Source organism: Podarcis liolepis (genome assembly GCF_965112155.1).
Source record: "Podarcis liolepis genome assembly, chromosome: 3".
Classification (NCBI taxonomy): domain Eukaryota; kingdom Metazoa; phylum Chordata; class Lepidosauria; order Squamata; family Lacertidae; genus Podarcis; species Podarcis liolepis.
In genome coordinates, this window is record NC_139557.1 from 34,546,164 (window position 1) to 34,563,373 (window position 17,210).

The 17,210-nt window shown below is 41.0% G+C and overlaps 1 protein-coding gene across 1 annotated transcript in view; it reads left to right on the top strand.

The window, feature by feature from the left end:
- Positions 1-806: 806 nt before the first annotated feature.
- FAM83B (family with sequence similarity 83 member B) overlaps positions 807-17,210 on the top strand; it is a 47,668-nt gene continuing 31,264 nt past the window's right edge. The window contains exons 1-2 of the mRNA XM_083495517.1: positions 807-979; positions 13,837-14,340. Of these exons, the coding sequence (XP_083351643.1) occupies positions 13,897-14,340 (444 nt within the window). The 5' untranslated portion in view covers positions 807-979; positions 13,837-13,896. The remainder of the gene's footprint in view (positions 980-13,836; positions 14,341-17,210) is intronic.

Genomic DNA, 17,210 nt, shown 5'->3' on the forward strand with positions numbered 1-17,210 from the left:
GCACCCACCCTGTGGAACACCCTCCCACCAGATGTCAAAGAGAAAAAGAACTACCAGACTTTTAGAAGACATCTGAAGACAGCCCTGTTTAGGGAAGTTTTTCATGTTTGAGGTTTGTTGTGTTTTTAATATTCTATTGGGAGCCACCCAGAGTGGTTGGGGAAACCCAGTCAGATGGGTGGGGTATAAATAAATTGTTGTTGTGGAGGCAGAGGCAGTAGAGGACTTCTCTGACACCACAATAGGTGCCTCCTGCCCACCCACCCTCACCAGAGAGACAAGGAGAAGCACCTGCTGGTGACCAGAACCTAGAACTTCTCCAGTGAAGGGGGCACTAGGAGGGTTGCCATATGTCCGGAAATATGGCAACCCTGGCAGGAGGCACGTATTGTGGTGCCTTAAAAAAATGAGATGAATGCCTGGATGGAAGCCAATTCTTGTGAGAGCTGGCTTCTTTGTGGGAGGGGGCCGCCGCCTGAGGCAGCTGCCTCCTTGGGCCTTACAGACGGGACGGCCCTGGTGAGACCCTAAGAAGTCTCCCACTTCCTCTGAGGCCACCTTCTTGCCCTCGGCGCCCTTCCAGCACCCGCCCCTCTGAAGCCGCAGCAGCTGCTGAGCTGACAATGGAAAGGAGGCATGTACTTTGCTCGGGAAAGGGCTGGGTCTTTTGGGTTCAACCAAGCTCTTGCTCCACTTCTGCTGCTGCTGCTTTTCTTTTCTTTCCTTTTTGGCGGCGGCCGCCAGGGCTGGGTTTGCGCTTCTCGAGCATGTTGGAACTGGTTTCCACGCCCATCCCTGCCCACAACGCTCCTGAGAGCGAGCGCGAGGAGGACGGGAAATACCTGCGAGGAGGGGAGCCGTGTTGCAACTTGAAGCTCGCCACTTTTCCCCCGGTGCGCGCAGTTGCCTCCGCGCCAATTCCCATGCTAGGCGAAGCTTCCGAGGGGACGGACGGCCAAGCGCGCGGGGACGCAGCAAAGTAAGTGGTCCCGAGTTTCTTTTCCAGCCTTCCCCTCCGCCCTCTCAGTTTGGGCGAGTTTCTCTTGAAGGTGCACGGCAGGCAACGGAGGGAGTTTCCAATTTGCCAAGACACCAGCCTAGTCCCCCCCCCCCTTTTCCCGTTCTCTTTTTGAACAGAGGCCGATGCGCGCCTGGTCATCTCACATTCCTCTCCACTGACGCCCTCTTTCTGTCGACAGGGGGGAAAGGTCTGACTCCGGTTTCTAGTGCTTTTTGGTTTGCCCAAGTGTGTAGACATTCTCATGGCTCCTAGTTTAAAATGGATGGGGCTGCTCTTCCGACGTGAGGACAAAATAAAACCGAGGACTCCAAGGAGGCTTTTCTCACTCCAGCCCATAACGGACGCGGCACAAGCCCTGGAGTTAATGGTCTTGTAAAAGGGAAGGACGTTGCTTTGTAAGGGAAGGACACCCGGTTGTATATCTTCGAGGGACTTGGCAGGACAGGAAAATAAGAGATCCAACAAAGTTTTGACTAGGGCTGTGTTCTTCAACCTTAAGTTCTCAGGTGTTGGTGTACTACAACTCCCATCATCCCTGACCATTGGCTAAATTGTCTGGGGAAGATTGGAGTTATAGTCCAAGATCATCTGGGCACCCATGGTTGGAGAGACCAAGGAGTAAGGATAAGGTGAAAAGCTACCACATGATGGGAAGGGCAGAGTTGGTGTGATTTGGTTGTCTCCCTTCTCACCAGATAAAAATCATTCCTGTTTCAAGTGCCACAGTAATATTTGATGTGTTTCATGTGGAAGAGAACAGGGTTAAGAATTCCAGGCTATTTTCACCTGTGAGGCTAACATTTGTCTTTTTTTGTTTTTTGTTTAACTGATCTGGAAGGCAAATGCAAAACCTACATGGTTAATGGTGTACATTCAGGCTGTAAGGCTACTTGGGAGTAAGTCATTCAAACATGGTGGGCTTGCTTTCAGCATCTGAGTCTAGCTTTCAAGCAGTACTAGTAGAAAGACTGGACTGGTGGAAAGCAACCCTCGCCTGTACATCAGAAATGAGAGCCCAGTGGATGAGGCCAATGGCCCACCTAGTCCAGCGGCCTGTTCTCACAATGGCCAAACAGATGTCTTTGGAAAGCAGGCAGGCCCAACCCGAGTGCAATAACACTGCCCACCTGCGATTCTTAGGAACTGGTATTACAGTGCATTTGTTTTGCTCTTAAAATCAGATTCATCCACCAGCCGCACGACAGGAGCAGAAGCAGAATTAGTCGCAGAGTTCAACCTCTGTTAAATCAATAGTCTCACGAAGGCACTTTTATTGAGGTTTAGATAATTAAAAACCACACAATTAATCAACCCAAAAAATCTTTACTTGGTTGCTAGCATGCTAACAGCCATCTAATTTTGCAACACATCATTTGTTCATCTATAACCAGGCTTTGGCGGATTAACATTGCATGACCTCTTAAATGTGTTGGGCTATTTTTTTTTGGGGGGGGGGTGTAATTGCTTTGTTTTTCTTTTATTATGGATTTTTGTGTTCTTGTTTTGTATTTGTATTTTGTGAACCACCCTGGATCTTCAGATGATGGGCGGTATACAGATGAAAGAAATAATAATAATAATTTGTTTTCATATTGCGTGATAGTGGATAAATTAACTTCAATAGTAAAACCCTTAAGGTCAAATGGGTAGAGCAATAGAATGCTTAGAATTGGGGGGGGGGGCTGGTGTCCTTAAACTTTTTAGAAAAATAGCAGTAATGTAAAACGAAGGCTGGCTGATGAGAGGCATGCTGTTCATTCAAACTTGCAGTCCACTTATTTTTTCTCAAGGTGCCTTATGTTTTGCATACCTCCTTTTAAGCCATTTCTCAAGGCGACTGTACATCTTACGTGGGCATTTATGTACATGCATACTTTTACATCACATGTCCCAAATGTCATGGATGCTTGGAGGACACAGTCATCTGGAAGCTAAACAAGAACTGTGTTATTTTTCTCAAACACAAAAAACAACACAGCCACAGGAAACACCCAACTCTACCTCCATCCTGTTTCTTTTCCACCCGACTCTACCCCAGTACAATTAAGTCTAGTGCCTCCTAGAGAACAGAGGCAATATGACACTGTTATGGTTATACAAAAGGGCCTGATTTATTTAAATTTTAAAAAATTGTTTGGAGGACATCAGTATGTACCCAAAATACCCTCTTTTGGGTGTTACATTATACCACACTGAACAAGACACAAAAACTAGGGGAGTGTTGGGTGCTGTGCTTTTTTTGCTCCTGGGTTCTTTTAATATTTCCCATATACAATATTTGCTTGCACTTTTAACCTGTAGCTAATCGAGCCCATAACAATGAATTTCTATTATTCATATCAAAGAACTATATGTATTAATGAGATGAAATCCCTGATTCAAAAGGTAAGTTAATATGGCTTCAGTGGGGGAAAAAATGTTTAATACAGTGATCTTAGTGTGATCTCCATTAAATTCAAATGCCTTGAGCAACTTCTCCATGAGCAGTTTGATTCAAGAATACATTCCCATTAGACACCTAAGCTTCAAATAAAACAACGCTGCGTATTAAATTTCAGTTCTTTCTTTGAATTTGTTCCCATTTGCTATAAGTGGTCTTTGCAGCTTGATCACCAGGCAGTAGCCTGTTCTGCATGCTTACTTGGAAGTGGGTCATACTGATTTCAGTAGGCCCCACTTCCTACTGGAGCCTTACAGCACGTTCTTGTGCATGTTTATAAAGAAGTCCCTCTGTATGCGACAACAGCAGCAAGAATACTTATTGCAAAATACTGGAAGACACAAGATTTGCCCACTCTGGAAGAATGGCAGATGCAAGTGATAGACTACATGGAATTGGCAGAAATGACTGGCAGAATCCGAGACCTGGGAGAAGAGTTAGTGGAAGAGGACTGGAAGAAGTTTAAAGACTACTTGCAAAAACATTGTAAAATGTTGGAATGTTAAAATGTTGGAATGCTAAAATGATGCAAGATATAAAGACAATGTGGCATCAGTGACATAGGTAAAAGGAGTATGTAACAAATGTTTTAAAAGACAAGGGTGAAAAAATTAGATTACACTGTGTCAAATGTAATCAAAAGGATATAAGGGGGAAAATTGGAGACACAATGGGTTGAAATGTATAATATAGACCAAGATATGAAAGACGGTAAGATATTGCTGAATATGATTGTGTAAAAAGGAATACAGAAAAGGGAGATGTGAGGAAGTCAGGAAGAAGGTTTATGAAAATAATAAGTAAAAAAATGGATTTTTATGTCTTTATTTATGTTTTTTGTTTTTATTTCTTATCTTTTTTTTGTCTTTTACTGTATTTTTCTCTTTTGCTTTGAGTGTGATAATGTTGTTTCTTTTTTGGTTTGATTGGAAGGTTTGTTTTACTGTTTAAAATTTCAATAAATATCTTTTAAAAAAAATAATATAAAGAAGTCCCTCTGTATCCACTGTATTTATTCCCAAGCAAGTCTTCTTAGAATTTAAGCCATAATATTTTAAGCTTTTAACATATATGGATACCTGTCCCTAACAAAATCTGATTACATTTGTTCTCCCTTTTTGTATAAATGGTAGATAATGTATTAATACACATGTTTAAATATAGGGCAGTAGGTCTTTTGCATCAGAGTTTTTGATACTTCCCTTGCTTTAAATCAGTGGTTTTCAACACTCTGCCGTGGCACCCTGGGGCGCCTTGAATGATGGCCAGGGGTCCCGCGGGCAACACAGGCCTGTGTCCCTCTTTCCTTCCCTCCCTCCTCTGATGCCCTCTCACAACTCTGTCTGCCAAAGGCTTGCATAGCTGTTTGTTGCAGCAGCCCTGGTTCCAAGCTCCCCAGGCGAATGGTGCCTCTGGGGCTGGTCAGGGAGTGCTGGTTGCCAGAAGCTGAGGCATCCTCAGAATAAGCAAGGAAGCAAGCAGGCGAGGGAGGCCCTTGCTGTTGGGAATGGACACACAAGTCCCAGGCCCTTGTGGGGCAGTGTGAGAAGGCACCTCTCTTTGGGGTGAAAGGGGGGCAACTGAGAGACCAGGGGCGGCGGCAGCAGCTGCCCAGAGGACTCCCAAGGAGAGGGGAGAGAGGAGGAGGCTGAGGGAACACTCCACAAGGGAGGGTGTCTGAAAAAGGGTGAGAGGCTGGCAGCTTTGCATGCAAGGGGTGACATAACTGGGCTCCTGAGCCCCACAAGGGGGGCACAGAAAGAATGTACTTGGTCAAGGGAGCCGTGGACTCAAAAAGTTAAACCTCTCCTTTAAACAGATATTACTAATCTGTTTGTTTTGTTTTAGAGATATTTTTTAATGACCTATATTATAAAGAACTGTTTCTCTTTTTTAAATAACAAATTATGAAGAAAGACAGTAGGGATGAAATAACACTTAATAGTTGTGGTACATTAGTATTGGTGTTATATAGTAATTAACAGTGCCATAGGTGTGGGTAGGTCTTAGTAGACATTTATTTGTTGTGTTATTAATGGCATTCTTGTGCAACAGTGTCTGGAACAGTTATTGTTGCTTAATGAAGCATTGTTTTAGCAAGACTCATAATGTCCTAATTGGGTGGGGTATTATGTTTCAGAAGGGGATTTGAGAACGTGCTAATCTGCGTGGATCACTTACAACTGCTGCTTTTCTTGTTTGGTCTTTCGTGAAGAATAGGAGGGGATTTTCAGAGGTGGACAAAACAGGTGTGCTGTAAATCAGTTTTAACAGGGATGCATACATTTGTTTTCTGATCAAAACAATGGTGTTGGTCTCTGACCCTGTGAAAAAGTCCAAGTTTATTTACTATGACCATTGATCCAGCTATAAAAGTACTTATTGGTTCCGTTCAGCTTCTTCCAGGGATCAGCTACAATGCCAAAAGTTAAAAGACACTGCAATTTAACATTTTGATTTTCTATAGAGGATTTGTGTGTGTGTGTGTGTATGGGTTTAATTATTATTATTCCCGTAAAGCAGATGGGATACTAGCCTGAGACCTAGTAACTTGCCTAAGGCCACTGATGAGCTGTTGCTTCCAGCTGTTCCACACACCTCCCAGAACCCAAAGAGGTGGCAAATGTTTTTATTGAACTGTTTTATAATGCAGCTGTGCTCTGTAGTTTCCAGTTCATTCATTATTGACACTTCTGGAGCCTGTACTGATGAGTGCCTTAGAAATGACTGGTAGATTGGGTCTAAGCATAACTTGATTTTGTTGGATTTTTGTTGTACTGTATACTGTTTTGGGCAGTAGAATCTTCAGCTAATTTAGTTAATGATCCATAAATAACCAACACCAATCTATGAGGAAACTGTTGGATTTAATTCAGTGATTTTAATAACTGTCATGTAATTAATTTTTCTTCACATCCCAGTTTTTAACCACATGCAGTATAATGTGGGTAACACATCTGCCTACCAGATAATGTGTGTGGGATTTCTGCCTTAAACGTATACAAATGCGATTCATTTACATCTATATTAATATCTGCTTGCTTTTTGTATTCTGTGCACATTGCTTATTATGGGGTGTGAGGCACAAAATACAGCCATCGGTTTGCACAGATCTGTTCATAAGCTAAAACATTTGTGTATTCAATTGCTAATAGATAAGCTGATGTTTTTGAGGATCTGTTTGATGTCAGTAATGGTCTCTATAGAGTCTATACCAAACCTAAGTGAGGTGAAATTTAAGTTTGCTAGAGCTGTATTCTGTGTAAGAAACATTTACTTCTCACACTTATAGCACAACTTTCCCCCAATAAGATAAGAGTGGCATTTCCCCCTGTGAAGTAGGATAGTCTTGAATGTGTGCAACTGGCCAAGGATTACTTTAGCAAGCTTCATGGCTGAGCAGAGATTTAAATTAGTTCCACCTAGTGCACATCTGTCTAGGCCCTATGTTACACTCTCTCTAACCACTGAAAAACCACACTGGTATTAAATCTGAATTTTCAGCCTGGGTAAAGTAATAATTCTATTTTCCTACACTTTCTCACTAGGTTCTGTCTAGGGCTGGGCAATATATCAATATATCATCCAAAACTGGTTTGAAGTCCATATGGTGTTACTGGTTTCGGAGTTTTGGACCTGGCAATACATCGCGAATAATGATGTGTATTTCAGCTGGGCGATATTATCGTCCAAATCTGGTTTCAAGCCCATATCATGATAATTGGTTTCATGATGTTACAGTGGTGCCTCGCAAGACGAAAAGAATCCGTTCTGTGATTCTCTTCGTCTAGCGGTTTTTTCGTCTTGCAAAGCAAGCCCATTGACGGATTAGCGGATTAGCGCTATTAGCGCTATTAGTGGCTTTTAGCGGCTTATCTGCTGATCGGATCAGCTGATAAGCGGCTTAGCGGCTTAGAAAAAGGGGGGAGGGGGGGAAAACCAGCAGGAACTCGCAAGGCATTGTCGTCTTGGGAAGCAAGCCCATAGGAAATTCGTTTTGCGAAGCACCTCCAAAACGGAAAACTCTTTCGTCTAGCGAGTTTTCCGTCTTGCGAGGCATTCATCTTGCGGGGCACCACTGTAGTTGTTAGTTTGTGTGTGTGTGTGTGTGTGTGTGTGTTATGTAAAAATCACAATGTGAGGAAAAAAACGTGAAGCCAATCAATGCCTCTACATAGCTCCATCCGTATTTCAGACATTGTGATATATATCGCAATGTTTAGCTGGTGATATATTGTGATGTTGAAAACCAGAATATCACCCAGTCCTAGTTCTATCATAGAGACTACTAGTAGCTCTTCTCTCCTACAAATGCACACTCTTAAGGACAGTGGTGGGGTACCTGTGGCCTGCCAAATGTTGCCAAGCTCGCTTCCCATCATCCTTGACCCACTGGCCATGTTGGCTGAGGCTGATGAGATTTGGAGCCCAGAAGCACCTGGGGGGAGGGCACAGATTATTACTCATGGTTGTAGATGGATCTGCACTAAACTGAGCTGAGTGTTCTTATAGTTGATTGCGCCATTGACCAAGAACATAAGAAGAGCCTACTAGATCAGGCCAGTGGTTCATCCAATCTAGCATCCTGTTCTCGCATTGGCCAAACAAATGCCTATGAGAGGCCGGCTGGGAAGACCTGAGTCCAACAGCGCTATTCCCACTTGTGATTCCCAGATTATTAATAGATAAACATGTTGGTAGGTGGGAGCAGGATTGGGGAAAAGGTAAATTCCAACTAATCTACAAGTGTCCTCACGGAATCTGTGAAGAACTGGAATAATGACCAAAAGAAACTCTCAGTTTGATGTTTTGTATTTTGTTTTTGAAAAAGGACTGTGTCACTGTGGTTAGAGATTTTGTGGCTGGTGAACAAATTGAAAGTTAATCCAGAGAAAACTGATGATGTGATACTACAGTGCCTGCCATGTTAGGCTGTGTTTATTTAAGATATCTTTGTACTGTCTTTCAAAGCCAAAGGTACTCTCAGGGTAATTTAAATAATAAAAAGTTAAAACATAAAGCAATTAACCATGCCACATAACGCCGTAGTGAAAGCACCAGTTTTATTCAGTTAGAAGCAACTTGGAACACCCAGATAAACAAGGTCCATTGAAAGATAATCACGGAAGGGGCCACACAATAGAATTCCACAAGGATGGGGCCATTACTGAAAAGGCCCAATCTCTTGTACTTCACCCCTCAAACCTACTGGGTTGTAATGGTGAGCTGGTGAGCAGGGCATCTGTGGCCAGTTTTATGGCCCAGAAAGGCTAGTTTTTAACCAATTAACTGAATAATAATTATTTTTTACATTTCTAGTTATGTATTACAAATCATTTGAAGATCCTGATAGAATGAAATAGTTTATCTTATATGTAAGAACTCCTGATGTAACAATTAAAAAGTTGTTGCACATGCCTTTAAAGAAAGGCACTATTTAATACCGGCATCCCCAAACTTGGCCCTCCAGATGTTTTGCGACTACAATTCCCATCATCCCTGACCACTGGTCCTGTTAGCTCGGGATGATGGGAGTTGTAGTCCCAAAAAACATCTGAAGGGCCAAGTTTGGGGGTGCCTGATTTAATATATCAACAGTGAAATTAAGTACCCAATACTAAACACATTTTAAGATGACATTAGTGTAAAATATGTGCTGACATTGGCTTTGAGGAAGAAATATCTTCATTTGCTTTTGGGTTTTATTGCTAGAAGAGACTTTAGAAGAGTTTCATGTTAAGTAGAAACTATTTCCCAGCTTTGTAAAAAAAACAAAACAAAAACAAGACAGAAGAGAGAGAAAATCATTAAACTCCATCAAATTTGGCTTGGGGAGAAGAGATGGCTCGTCTTGTGTGGCCTTTACAGAAACCAGCACTTCTGTAATTGAAAGTGCTGAAGTCTTAGCTTGTTGCTAGTCTCTCCGGTTAATTGGGATGCAGATCTTAAATCTACAGCTAAAGCTTTTCCCTGGGTGAGTTATCTTCATAAACTGCCATTCTGAACCTAGCCCACCCAAGATGTCAAACAATATAAAGGCTAAAAGCAAATAATAATAATAATAATAATAATAAATTTCAAAAGCTGAATGAACAAACAGTTGATTAAAATAAAACTCAACCTGTATAATTATAGTAATAAGTAAAAAAAAAAAAGCAATTGTCATATACAATACAATGTGCTCAGATCATTCTAACCAGTCAATGCATATTAATAAAAAATATCTTTACCCCATGTCTTCTACAAGAGGGTCTTTAGTATTTAAGCACTCAGCTTGCCATGCATGTAACAATTTGGTTTCTTCAACCTGCAGAACTTGCACTTCTGCAAGTACCCCACATAAGGTCTATTTCTGAGGAATCTATGGCTATGTTCTGGAACTCCCTACCAATTTAAATCAGCCAGAAATCCTGGCTATATTGTTTTAGGTGCCTGTTGAACACTCTTTTTTATTTATTTTTGTTCCGCCAAGTCTACCCAGACACATATATTATTGGATATTTGCTTTTTATTGGTTTGTGGAATTTCTTTACAGTTTTATTTGTGCCCTTCTTGGAGTGACCCTTTGATCAAGTGGTACAGAGATTCTCTACATGAGTAGGGTTTGGCTAGGCTTTGACTGCAGGCTGTATGTATCTCAGAAGGGAGGAAAGTGATGGTCGTTAAGAAGATGCTTTCAGGGCAAGAGGGTTCATAAGAGAATGAATCATAAGGGATATCTGCTGGGGCCTTTCAATATGGGAATACAAAGATTATAGATTGAGTTATATATATGCAAAACAGTTCCTAGTATTTGAATCAGTCAAAGCTTGCTCTTGGGTCCCATGGATGCTTCACAGGGAAAATGTTCTAAGCCAGTGGTTGCTGCAGTGACTATTGGACTTGAGCTGTCCTTCTTGGCTACTTGTATGTTGGTAGAAGGAAGTGCTATCTTGAGAGTGTCCTGCATGTACAGTAGTACCTAGGGTTACAGACGCTTCAGGTTACAGACTCCGCTAACCCAGAAATAGTACCTCAGGTTAAGAACTTTGCTTCAGGATGAGAACAGAAATTGAGCAGCGGCGGCAGCGGGAGACCCCATTAGCTAAAGTGGAACCTCAGGTTAAGAACAGTTTCAGGTTAAGAACGGACCTCCAGAATGAATTAAGTCCTTAACCCGAGGTACCACTGTATCTTGGTATTCCACTGAAAGATGGCAGCTCTGTTAAATTACCAAAGCTAATTGGTCTTCCACAAGCACTGGATCTCATTCTCAATGGGTGCACAAGACTAGCCAATCAGATAATGCCCAATGGCCAAGGTCTGCATTTACTAATGTGCCAGATCATTAGCAGAAGGATTTAAAAGCTCAGCCAAACCTACCTCAAAGGATTGTTGTGAGGATAAAACGGGGAGGGGCTGAACCATGTACACTACCTTGAGCTCCTTGAAGGAAAGGTATATACAAGATTTATAAAGGAAATAAATCAAAAGAGAGCAGCGTGTTCAGCGATTTGTATATGTTTAGTAACAAATGTAGCACAGTGTTATTTTCTATGCATTTCTCTTTTTCAGCAATTAATATATCAAGTGTATTGTCATCATAAGGGGTGGGTGTGGGTATGTGTGGAGTGATAGAGAGAGAGAGAGAGGGAGGGAAAGTTGTAGCCAACAAAGTTGTCTTGTTGGCACTTGTTCAACAGAACTTCCTCTCCCTGCTGCAAAGGCAAATCACACGAATGTAGACTATTTCTTAAACTCTATAAAAGATTAGCAACGAATGTAGGTTTTACATTTAACCCTAATTGGTATCTCTTCCTGTGGCAATACTGAGCGGCTTTTGCTTGTAATGCAAGACTTAATGAACAAGTTTTGATATCGCTACAGATATATGTTGCTGCTTTCGAGAGCAATCAGGGTGGATACCTATAACCACCTTGCTGATTCAGTGTCTGATATAAGGTGTGGGAGAAAAGCAGTTCTTAAGCGTTTCTCTGCTAATTAGTCATGGACGAGATGTAGGTTTGTTGTGGAGGCAAGCAGAAAATGGATTAGATCAGCATGGGAAAAGAAAGGGGAATGTAGTAAACTCAAGGGCACGTTCTAGGGAGCAGCGGATGAGTTGTATCTCATTTCTATAAACTGTGTACAGGAGGCCTGAGAGGTGGAAAGTGTTTGAAAAGGAGAAGGCAAGGATGGGTTTTTACAATGCTATTCTGTGCAAATGTACCGTATGTAGAAGTTCTGTTGAGTTCAGTGAATTGCTCTCAGATAAATGTGTGTAGAGCTGCAACCATTGAAGGTTTACCTTCTCACTGTTCATGACATTCAACAACAGTAATATGTGTTGTTGTTGTTGTTGTTTAAAAAAACAGCCAATTATGTATAAAATCACATAGAAGTATACATTCAGGTGCTCTTAAATCCAGCCCATAAGGCAAGATGAGTCAGTCACCTCAAGCTGCAGATGTGGTGACTGAGGAGTATATCACTTGTAGCTCTCTGGTCTTCTTTTATTGGTGGTGTCAAACGGCAAAATGTCCTGGATGGCCCTCTCTATATCTAATGTTTAGGGACCAGCAATAGCCCTGAGGGGCTTCACAGGGAATATCATGGATTAACGACAAGCACCTCCCTGTCTTCATTTTCTGGAATCTCTGCACCAAATGTTTCTCAATATACCTGTGAAGTCTCATGACACTGTCATGAACATTTCAGCCACATTGAATGCCACAACTGGGTCAAAAGGGTACAGTTATACTTCCTTATCAGTCTCTAGGTTAAGATTGACAGCCACCGCCATCTCAGACCACACCACTCCCCAAACCAGGCTGGCAGAGGTCTGGAAAGTTTGATGAGACCTGGGTGTGTCAGTAGCTGGAAGGCAATTGCTCATTCTGCAGACTCGCAGGTGGCAATATAGTTCTCCTTGTTCCCAGCCATCCTACCCATTCTCTTGTAATAAAGTACAGTGGTACCTCGCAAGACGAATGCCTCGCAAGACAAAAAACTCGCTAGACGAAAGGGTTTTTTGAGTTGCTTCGCAAGACGATTTTCCCTATGGGTTTGCTTCGCAAGAAGGAAACATCTTGCAAGTTTGTTTCCTTTGTCTTAACACCGTTAATACAGTTGCGACTTGACTTCGAGGAGCAACTCATAGAACGCGGTGTGGTCGCCTTTTTTGAGGTTTTTAAAGACTTTGGTGATTTTTGAAGCTTTTCCAAAACTTTCCTGACACCGTGCTTCGCAAGACGAAAAAAATCGCAAGACAACAAAACTCGCGGAACGAATTAATTTCGCCTTGCGAGGCACCACTGTATCTCTGTCTCCATTAACCATTTCTAAAACGCCTTGTCTATTTTGTGTCCTGCCTCATCAGACGGGCATCAAGTGCCACTGCAGTTCTAGGCATTAACTGGATGCCATCTACTATTACTTGCAGCCATTGCTAACTGTTTGAATGCCTTCAAGCTAGTCTTCTAAGAAGCAGGTGCTTAGGGTGATGGGAGATGAGGCTGGACAGGACAGTAATGGAACCAACTTAGATCTGTGAAGTGGCCTTGATGAACATTATAATCAAATGATGATAAACTCGTAATAAGACAACAATGATGGTTGCAATGTGCATGTGTTAAAAACGCCATCAGTGAGAGACTAAAATGGTCAGTCTGTCCATGATATGCTCTCAGTCACTGTGCAAAGAAGAAAATGTTTAAAATGTAAAATGTAAAATGTAAAAAACAACAACACCAGAAGCATTTTTGTTAGGGATTGTAGGACAAGACCTGCCAAGGAAAACAAAGAACTTATTTATGTATGCTACAACAGCAGCAAGAGTCTTAATAGCACAAGGATGGAAGAATGAGGAAACCCCGACAAAAGAACAGTGGCAAGAGAATTTGATGAACTATGCAGAACTGGCTAAACTGACATATAAACACTGAGACAAGGACAACTGTGACTTTAAGGAAGAATGGGAACTTTTCATAAATTGTTTAAAAAGACAAAATGAATTGGACTCCTTGGCAGGTTTTGAATAAACATACACAAATTTATTGGTTGATAACATGGTAGATAAATAATGTAAGGATCTGTGTAATTTTATAACAGCAGATAATAATATGTCCTGAAAAATCAGAGAGAGGAGCTGAGGGAAGTATCAGGGGGAGGGTTTGATAGGCTGGGAAGGGGGAAAATAATGAATATGATATGTTTTGATATTTTGGTATGTTGAAATTGCTAATAAAAACATTTAAAAAGAAAAAGAAATGTGATGATAAAACAAGGGAGGTCTTTTCTCTCGCTTGGCTTCATATTGTATCTGCACAGTGCTTAAAATAATGTAAATATTGTTGCACACACTATTGACTGTTGTTTGTTTCTGTTTTGTTCTCAGATACATCCCATAGTGCATGAATGGGCATTTAAGAAGCCTTGCTCCTAAATTACTGTGAAAATGGAAACCTCATCTCTGCTGTCATCCTTACATGATGATTGTAGATCAGACAACTACCTTGAACCGCACTACAAGGAATGTTACAGGCTTGCCATTGATGTGTTAATTGAAAGTGGTTCAGAGGCTTACCAAGAATTTCTTTCCAAGGAGAGATGTGCAGAGTTTCTAGCAGATGATGAAATCAATTATATACTGAACACAGTTCAGAAAATCCCTCAAAACACAGTTTGTGCTACTGACAATGCTGCTGATGATACCTCTTCCTCAGGAACTTATTGGCCGATGGAATCAGATGTGGAAGCTCCTAATCTTGATTTGGGTTGGCCTTACGTAATGCCTGGAATTAATGGTGGTACAAATATTGAGTTGCTCTTCCATCCCCCTCGAATACAACCTTTTACAATAAAGGAAACTATTAGGAAGATGGTAAAAGAAGCAAGAAAGGTAAACTTTTATAGTTTCTTTTTTAAACATCTAATTTATAATAGATAAGTGACATTTTTATTTCATTATTTCATTATTCATATCAATGTGAAACTGAAGTTCATTACAATGCAAAGGGACACTTTTATCTGTCAGATTACTTAAAGTGCTTCCACCCAGATGTTGAGCTACTTGTGAAAGAATCATAAGAATGTAGCCATTGTGGCAGCATGGTCAATGAGACTCTTTTATTTATTTATTTATTTATTTATTGCAATTTCAGCTGGGCTTTTAAATTTAATTCTGATTTAATAGTTGAAACTCATTTTTATTGTTATTGTACTGGACCTCCTGTACATTGCTTTGAGATGACAATGATTAAGCAGCATACGAATAGTTGAAATCAATAAAATAAATTAGGAATGTAGTAGTAAATATATAGCAAACCAAGAAACAGAGAAGCAAGCAGAAAAATAAACTCTGGGGCAAGACATCACCAACTCTGGTGTTAAAACTTTCAAAACAATTTCCTTTTTGAAAAAGCAGCTGCTGATATAGATTGGTATATGTGTGATATAAATGTTTAAGCCCACAGGTTTCCCCCTCCATAGGTAAGCTGTGACTAACTGCAGCTGAACGTGGTTGCAGGCTATCTAGATAACATAGCAAAGGAATGGTTAGACTGTTCCATGTACTGTTCCCCCAGTCTAAAGTGAGGGGCCCATGGGTGCCTTTACAAAGAGAAAATTACCGGTAGTTGCGGAGCTCCAAAAATGGATCTACAGTATAGCTTGGCATTTGGCCCCAGTTTCTTTATTTTCTCAAACTATTAAACATATTTTTAATGCTGGTGGATTTCAGGGAAGGAAGTTTACCACTTCTGTAGCAAAATCAATGGGATTTAATTGTGATTTCCTTTGCATGGGTTGCAGAAGTTTGGAACATGAGAACAACCAGTTGTACAAAGCAGGAAAGCAATACGGCTCATGCATATTTGTAATCACTCTACATTTTTGTTCCTTGATTGTGGTATGTTTAAATTCTGTGTGAACTAATTTTGGAAGAGATGAATGCTTGTGTATTTAGATCATCAATCATCATCATCATTTTTATTTGTATGCGATCAGCCGCCCCTCTGCAGTAGTATTAGTAGCAGATAACCTTGCAGGCAACACAGATGCATTGGCAATGGCTGTCCAGGTTTGGCTTTGCAACATAAACTTGAAATACCAGAATATAACTAGCTAAAAGTGTAATGCCTCTCTCAAAGGTATTACTAACTCACTCGCACTCATTTATAGCTCCTTCCCACCACAAGCACCCAAAGTATTGACAGATGTGTGCAAAATTTATGTGTGTTCCCCTCCCCACTGTATGTCATCTTTTTGCATTTTTGTTGCTACCTCCCTTTTTCCTCCTGGCGATTTAAAATTTAAGGGCATATTCATTCCTTCTGTGCTGCTTTGTGCCTATTTAGCATTCCTGTGCCTTCTAGGGAACTTTTATTTGTTTCGAGAGAGGTGAAGAAGTGATTTTCTGCTTGTGCCAGATACCTTGGGATGCAAACCATGGGTTAGATCAGTGGTTCCCAAACATTTTCAGGCACAACCACCTTCGTTCCATATACTCATGCCTGGTGCCCCATATTCTATTCTGTAAAAAGCATTATTAAGAATAGCAGGTTTCCCAACCCACTAAGGTAACACAATGGCCATTTTTAAAACAGCAATTAATTGCCACATTTATTCAAAATCCAGTTGAAACCACTTAGCTTAATAAATTCAACAACATTGATTCACTTGATCCAGTGATACCAGCTTTTCAAAGTTTGATAGCCATTGACACCCCATTACTCCCCTCCTGCCCCCTTCCCTCTTAGTGGAATGCCAAGTAATCCCAGTGCCTCTGAGAAGGTACTACCACCCACATTGGGAACCACTGGGCTAGATCTTTCCTGTGAAATAAATGGCACTTGCAACATTTTTGAACTCAGATGGAACTCGGGATTGAGTCATTGTTTTATTAAGCCGCTTCTGTAGGATTTAAGAGGACAATTTATTTAATGACATCATTACTAGCTGACAAGTGACTACAGATGAGACAGCACAAAGGTTACTTGGCTACTACAGTATACCTCAGTCACTACAACACAAAGTGAAAAACATTGTCTTTAAGACCATTGTCAATGTTGTGTGGATGGATTGACCAACTGAGTTAATCGCTCAGACTTGAAAGTGGAGAAAGAGGTTTATTTGAGTCTTGTGTTATAGAACTTTCCTATGAAATTATCAGTTGTTCTGATTTACAGTTTCTTTTGGGTACTGTGTCAGTGCAGGTTATAAACTGTGTAAAGAAAACTTCCCTTTGAAGAACTTCAAATGAGTGAATGGTTATAGGCGAACTAAAACAGTGAAGTCTGTTTTTTGTAACCCAGCTCAGAAGAGCTCATGTGTCACCTTAAATGAGAACTCGAATAAGATCAGCCCCCTCCAATGACTATTCTACATTCTACATTCTAGCTTTATTCAATAATTTAAGAAACTGTAACTTGGGCTGAATTAGATACATGTAGGATTACATTTATGCAACTATGTGTTTTGTAAATAGCTACTGCAGGGAAGGCTGAGTTGCCTCAAGATAATGGAGAGGGAATTTTAACTCTTACCCTGCCAGGGTTTCAAGTAAAATTGCCCCTCAGAAGCTGCTATTGGCATTTCATTTAAAATTTAGAAAGCTTTTTGTAAAAGCAATAATAAACATCAGGTTGAGTACAATCACACAATTATCCTCTTTCCCAGTACCACTTGTTCATGATGTAGAGCTTCACTTACCCCTTCCTCCCTGACAGGGAGAGGGGAACCATTTTGGGGGTTACCTTAGGTGCCAAAATG